Genomic DNA, 7036 nt, shown 5'->3' with positions numbered 1-7036 from the left:
GTTTTTGTTATGCGGGACGGGATACGGGATGCCAGAGGAATGTGCGGGTGAAGTTGTGCGATGGGATGGGAATTCATCATTTGGGGATTAAAATACTTGCCAAGCTGAATCGGAATCGGAATGGGAATAAGAAACTGAATTTGAATCACCTGAAAAGAAGGTCAATGAAATGTGCTTGAGATGAGAAACTCGAGTTGGCACTTGTGTGAGATAATCCCCTCTAATGCCCATATCCTTTGCTTCCTTCCTTGCAGATACGTCCTATGAGAAGGCGTGCCGCCGTGGATCAGCGCCCACCACGCCCATTTTGGGCAGCAAACAGCACCAGACGGAGCACAATGCCACCTCCCGTTTCACCAACTTCTTTTCCAAAAAGTGAGTCGCCGGAGTATGCGGAGTATACGTTTAAGATCACAAAACTAATCATATGGTATTATTATCCAATCCAGATCCAATCCCCTGAAGCGGACCAAGTCGGTGACCAAGCTGGAGCGGACCAAGCGCGGATCCGGCGGACTGAGGGGCTCCCGCTCGCACGAGAGTCTGCTGTCCAGTCACGCCGTCATGTCCACCATAGGTGAGTTCGGCGTAATGCTGGAGTTTTTGGCTTGAATCCTAAAAACCGTTCTCTTCTCTTCTCCGCCAGATCTCTCCTGCACTGGGGCGGTGGGCGTGGCGCCCGTGCACCAGTCGGTCCTGGGACGTCGCCACTGCTTTCAGGTACGGGGCGGGCCTCGTGGCGAGCGGTACTACTCGTGCGGATCGCGCCAGGAGCGTGACCTTTGGATCTACTCGCTGCGCAAGTCGATCGCTCCAAATGCGGAGCACACGCGTCGCACGGACAACTCACTGAAGATGTGGGTGTACGAGGCGAAGAATCTGCCGCCCAAGAAGCGATACTTTTGCGAACTGCAACTGGACAAGACGCTGTACGGCCGGACTTCGGTGAAGCTGCAGACGGATCTGCTGTTTTGGGGGGAGCACTTTGATTTTCCCGACATACCCGAGATTAATGTGATCACTGTCAACGTGTTCCGTGAGGTGGACAAGAAGAAGAAGCGGGACAAGTACCAGTTCGTGGGATCGGTGAAGATACCCGTGCACGATGTCACCTCCAGATTGCCCTGCGAGCAATGGTATCCCATACTGAGCGACAAGGCGGGCGACAGTCTGGGCAGGACCTCGGGCGGCGGCGGCAGTGGGTCCAAGGACAAGGAGCAGTTGCCCACGCTGCGGATCAAGTGCCGCTTCCAGAGCACCGACATCCTGCCCATCAATGTGTACGCCAACTTTTTGGCCTACCTCAAGGAGAACTACAAGCGCGTGTGCGAGACCCTGGAGCCGGTGATCGGCGTCAAGGCCAAGGAGGACATTGGACAGGCACTGGTGCTGCTGATGCACGCACAGGGATTGGCCGGTGCCTTTCTCACCGATGTGGTGGCCCTCGATCTGCTGCGAGTGGGCGATCAGAGACTAACGTTCAGGGGCAACTCGTTGGCCACCAAGAGCATGGAGGCATTCCTCAAGCTGACGGGCGAGCAGTATCTGCAGGACACACTATCCGCGCCCATCAACGAGCTGATACAGTCGGAGAGGGACTGCGAGGTCGATCCCACCAAGACGAGCGGTTCGTCGGCGGGCTCGCTGCAGCGACAACAGGCCGCATTGCGTGGCGCCGTCCGAGGGGCGTGGCAGTGCATCTTCGAGTCGCACAAGCATTTCCCCGCCCAGCTGCGCAATTGCTTTGCCACGTTCCGGGAGCGCTTGCAGCAGTTGGGCCGTCAGGATATGGCCGACAACCTGATCTCGGCGAGCATTTTCCTGCGCTTCCTGTGCCCGGCCATCCTGTCGCCGTCGCTCTTCAACATCACCAGCGAACTGCCGTCGGCACGGGCCACCCGCAACCTCACACTGGTGGCCAAGACGCTGCAAACGCTGGCGAACTTCACCCGCTTCCAGGGCAAGGAGAACTTCATGGAGTTCCTCAACGATTTTCTCGAACAGGAGGCCGCTCGCATGCAACAGTTTCTGGAGATCATATCCACGCGGCCGGAGCATCCAGCTCCGGACTCGATCCTCGATTGGGCTGGGTACATTGACCAGGGCAAACAGTTGTCCATACTACACAGCCTGCTCAGCGAGAGCCTGGCCAAGCTGCCGGAGGCCAGGCAGCACGAGCTGGATCCGTTGCAGCACATTCTGGACGAGATCAGCCGAGCCAAAGAGCACGGCATGGGCACAGCACTGCCGGGCGGCTATTTGCCGGCCACCTCCTCCACGCACTCGATAGCCAGCGAGAATCAGGAGAATCGCAATCCGGGCTCCTCGGGCTCGCACGTCGGCTCCAACTCGGAGCAGTTACTGCCACAACAAAGCCAGTTGGCCCAGCCGCAGCATGCGATTGTCAGCAAACCATTGTCTGCGGAGCGCGGCATCATGCGAGGTGTACTTACGCCCAATTCTCTGGAGAAGAATATCTTTAGATACAATGATCCCACGGTCAATGGCTTGTTGCAGCAGCAGCAGCAGCAGCAACAACAACAGCAGCAGCAGCAACCACAGCATCAGCAGCTGCAACAGCATGGCCACCAGCCACAGCCGCACCACCAGCATCCCCTCCAGCTGCTCTCGAATTCACAAACCTCCATTGCCGGCAACCAATATATGAGTTCGCCTGGAGGCCTGCAGCATGCCCAATCGCAGACCTCGATGGCGTCCTCATCGCTCAATGGCAGCAGCAGCAATCTGCTGCATGGCCACCAGCAGCATGCCCATCACCCGCAGCAACTGCATCCACATCACTGCCCGCCGGCGCCACAGACCAGTGCATCCAGCACAATGGAGCGCATGGACCGGATGAACTATCCGTATATGGCGCACAATGGCAATGACTACGAGGCCGGCACGCCATCGAGCACTCGCTCCAGGACACTGCCACGGAATGGTAATCCCAATGCCAATGGCAACGTGGGCAGCAGCAGCAGCAACAATAACCAGAGCGGCAGCTACGATGACATGCACGGGGAATTCCAAATCCAGATCTCCGGGTTCGATACGAGCAGTGCTTTTGTCTGCAAGTCGCCCACGCCCATGATGAAATCCAGTTTGGGACCAGCGGGTGCCGGACGAAGCCACCACAAACTGAACTTGGGAATACCCGATCATTCAGGTGGCTATGTGCGGGGTAACAATCTGAATCCCAACTCGAATATGCCCAAGAACTTGGAGGATCTGGACGATCTGTTCAAGTACGCCGAGGAGCACGACGTGGCGGAACCAGCGAACCATCACCATCACAGCCAAGGTCAGCAGAACCACCAGGGTCACCTGAAGCCCGCCGCCGTTCCCGGCAAGGAGCAGCTGTCGGCGAAAAGCAGTCACTGCAGCTCTGGCTACCAGAGCATCTCCACGAATCCCTCGCCCTCGCAGTCCTCCAGTCCCGTGGAGAGCCAGCTGAAGGCCGCGATGGGCAGTCACAATGCGCCGCTGGCCTTCAAGAATCCCTCCTATCAGCTCCAGCCCCAAACTGGCTCGTCCAGATCATCGGCTCAAAGTAATCCCCACCAACAGCAGCAGCAGCAGCAGCAACAGCAACAGCAGTTTGGCAGCCGTTTGAAGCCCATTGGTGGTGGACTGGTGGCCGCTAGGGCGGCTTTCCTCAACAGTGGCGGAGCCTTGGAGGCGGCCACTTTGACGCCCAGCTCCTCGGACGAACAGCTCTCGGCGGATAATTACTTCAGTTATGCAGCGGCGGCAGCTGCTGGAGCGGGCATTGTCACCAAATTGGAGGCTCAGCGCTCGCTCAGCGGCGGCAGCAGCTCCTCGACCTCAGCATCTGCGTCCACCTCGAATCTGGGCAAGAGCGGCGGCTCATCCGCCTACGGGCGGCTGAATGGGCCGCTTAAGCGCGAGGATGTCTACGGCAGCGGCTACGGCGGCAGCAGTGGAAATGTGGGCTATGGCTTGTCCACTTCCAGTGCCGCGGGACACCATCAACATCCCCACCAGCAGCAGCAGCAGCAGAATTCGATGCAGCAACAGCAGAGGGAACGGGATCAGGAACTGAAGCAGTATGCCGGCAGTGTGGCGGGCAGCGTGGGCTCGGCCACATCAGCGGCTCAGAGGCGCCTGAGCTTGGACTCGGCGCGCACGCTCTCCGACAGCAGCACAGATACAGAGGGTGAGTTGGACAAGTCCGTGTGAATCTACCTAGAACGTATGTAGCTAACTTGAGATACCTTTTCGTTCCAGGACACTGCAACCAGTTGCAGGAGGGCAAGCGACGCAGGCAGTTGCGCAGCAGCGGTGGCAGCGGCGGAGGAGGTGCCGGTTCAGAACAGGGACTGGGCAAGAGCTATGACCAGAACGGAGAGATCCAGCTGCTGCAACAGACGCTGGACACGCTCTGCCACACGCTGGACCGGGATGAGGCCGAGCTTCGCGACTCCAGCGACGAGCTGTTCGGCCTGCAGCGTCCAGCGGGCAGCAATGGAGCGAACAATCTGAGCATGCAGTCGGAGTCCACTATGCGCAGCATCATCGACAGGTGGGGATTGCAATCAACTTGAGACGCAAGCGATGTAGCCAAAATAAATGTTTGTGTTAATGCTTAACCAGCTTTGCTTTGAATACGCACTAGTTTTGGCCGCACGACTGTCTAAATAATTAGCATGGACCCATCCTTCAGGGGTAAACCTAATTAAAGTTTCTTTCAATCCTCCTGCAGACTCATCACCATGGAGGAGGAGCTGCGTCGCGAGCAGCTGAAGATGTCGCTGGCGCTGTCGCACAAGCAGCGCGTGATCGAGGAGCAGGGCCAGCAGATCGCGGCACTGGATGCGGCCAACAGCCGGCTGCTGAGTGCCCTGACCGCCCTGCGCCAGCGGTACGAGACCCAGCAGCAACAGCAACAGCAGCACCAAGCACCACCAAAGACCCAGAAGCCACAGTGAGCGGATGGGGGGCAGAGAGGAAGGAAGGGGGCAGAGATGGAAGGAGACGGAGACTAAGGAGGATGAGGAGGTGACCGCGACCGAACCCGAAACCGAAACCTAGCATACCTAGCATACTGGCGGTTCTGTCTTAAGGATACCTTTTTGTTTATTTTTTTTTAGATATTTTTTTTGTATGCTACATAAATTATAATATATATACTACATGTTTAATATATAACTATGCATAACATATACACACATTATACATAATTTCTCAATCTATGTTTAAAACCAACAAATTGTGAAAACGCAAAACGCAGCTGCAAAGGCAGCAAGATAAACCCCTGAAGATCGGAGCATGGAAGTGAAGAAGAAACCGGAACAAGTTAAGATAATGAATAAAATTATAACCAAAGTTAGACAAAAATTAACGACTTGGCTTATTTATTTCTTATTATTTTGCTGCTTGTGTGTAGAATTTGGTATCATGGATGTAAGTTACACACAAAATTACTTCGACAGTGTAGATAAGCAAAACAGCACTTTTATTTACATTCCAAGTGGATATTTGGTGAACTTCCAATGTAAAATGTATAAACAGTGATCGTTAATAAATCCAGATGTAGAGGGCGCATTTTTTTTTTGTTGTTGTTAGATATGCCTAAAGTTAGATGGAGCCAGCAGTATTAAGACAACATTTTGTTTTTAAAAATAAAGAAGTTCAAAAGAGTTTAATTTTTAAGATCTTGTTATAAAATTAAATATACAAATATTAAGGATTTATATTAAAACATTTATGTTGATGATAAAGGTATGAACAAGGTATTTATGTAAATTAGTGAGCAGCTGCATTGTGAGGCAGTAAATAATAAATAACGAATAAAAAGCTATTTAAGCCATTGAGCTTAATATTTAGAAGAAACCTTAAGATAGAGGTGCAACTATAGAGGTCCGACCTATTGAAAACTCCACAAATATCGAAGTGAATTAAAAAGTGAAAAGTGAATTATACAAATCATATATATAAGCTGATCCCCGCCGCAGGGAGCCCAAAGAATATGGTCTTTCGATGGGCAACAATCGGTAATCAGGTAATCAAATGCGATCGCCCTGCTTTGTCAACGATTTTAGTGGAAGGAGGGGGGGAACTCACTGCACATATCATCATATCATTTTTCTTACCAAAAGAGGGGCCTATAAATTGTAACGGAAATCTGGTTAGCTCACGGTGGGGCCAGCGGGGGATCCCCCACCATCAAAGAAAGGGGGGAGGGGCGCCTCTGCGACTGCTGATGGACTGGCCGGTCAACTTTTGACGCCTCTTTTGTATTCCTTGGCTCTTTGTTGCCTGGTTGCCTTGTTGCCTTGTTGCCATGTTGGCTGCGGCTTTTTCCCATTTTTCCCAACCGTCTTGTGATTAATTACATTTTCTTTTGCCTCTTCTCTCTCTTTCTCTCGCTATCTCTCTCTGTCTCTCTTGCACTGGCCGCTTTTCAATTCAATTTTTTGGGCCTCATCGTCAGCGTCACTTTTTGAAATTAAATTTTGATTAATTGCAGTCGGCACCTTCTTTTTGGTGTTTCTCGTTTTTCGATTGCGGCGCTACGGGAAGAGTGTTTTGCAGCCTGCCACTCCACAAACGGAATTCGCTGCACTTGCCCCTCGTCCTGTTGTTATTCCCTTCAACCCCACCCCCCGCTGGCTGCTGCTGCTCGTTGGTTAGGGAAAGGGAACGGGAAGGAGGAGGAAAACCTTCTCGAGACGAAATAATTTTCAGGTGTGAAAAATTTTGAAATGCGCTTTCAATTTGCGCTGCCGCCAAATGGAAGATGGGAACGGAACGGAACGGAAAGGCAGGCGATGCAGATGCAGATGGAGATGGAGATGGAGATGTAGAAGCAGACTGTGCCCCATTAACGCAGCAACCAAATAAAGTCATTACCAATGCGCAGGTTGCACCAGGGGAGGGGGGCCAGGGGCACATTGCACTGCAAGAAATGAGATTATTTGAGAATGAGATTAAATGTGTGCCAGTAGATACTTTTTAAAATGCTGTGCAAAATAGGTATTTGTTTTTAACCATGTGCCTTATTCCTTATCAA

At 52.8% G+C, this 7036-nt stretch overlaps 1 protein-coding gene across 8 annotated transcripts in view; it reads left to right on the top strand.

Moving 5' to 3' along the window:
* The window catches only part of LOC122625175 (ras GTPase-activating protein raskol), a 42971-nt gene extending 37635 nt beyond the window's left edge, over positions 1-5336 (top strand). For 3 of the 8 annotated variants that reach the window (XM_043805141.1, XM_043805139.1, XM_043805137.1), the window contains 5 exons: positions 255-375; positions 450-577; positions 647-4180; positions 4252-4546; positions 4727-5335. In XM_043805141.1, coding sequence (XP_043661076.1) covers positions 255-375; positions 450-577; positions 647-4180; positions 4252-4546; positions 4727-4952 — 4304 coding nt within the window. In that variant the 3' untranslated portion in view covers positions 4953-5335. Of the gene's footprint in view, positions 1-254; positions 376-449; positions 578-646; positions 4181-4251; positions 4547-4705 lie in introns of all 8 variants that reach the window. The other 5 variants (XM_043805136.1, XM_043805133.1, XM_043805140.1 and 2 more) reach the window with 3 other exon arrangements.
* The last annotated feature ends 1700 nt before the right edge of the window (positions 5337-7036 follow it).

Source organism: Drosophila teissieri, chromosome X, assembly GCF_016746235.2.
Source record: "Drosophila teissieri strain GT53w chromosome X, Prin_Dtei_1.1, whole genome shotgun sequence".
Taxonomy (NCBI): Eukaryota; Metazoa; Arthropoda; class Insecta; order Diptera; family Drosophilidae; genus Drosophila; species Drosophila teissieri.
This window is presented reverse-complemented; position numbering and strand designations above follow the sequence as displayed.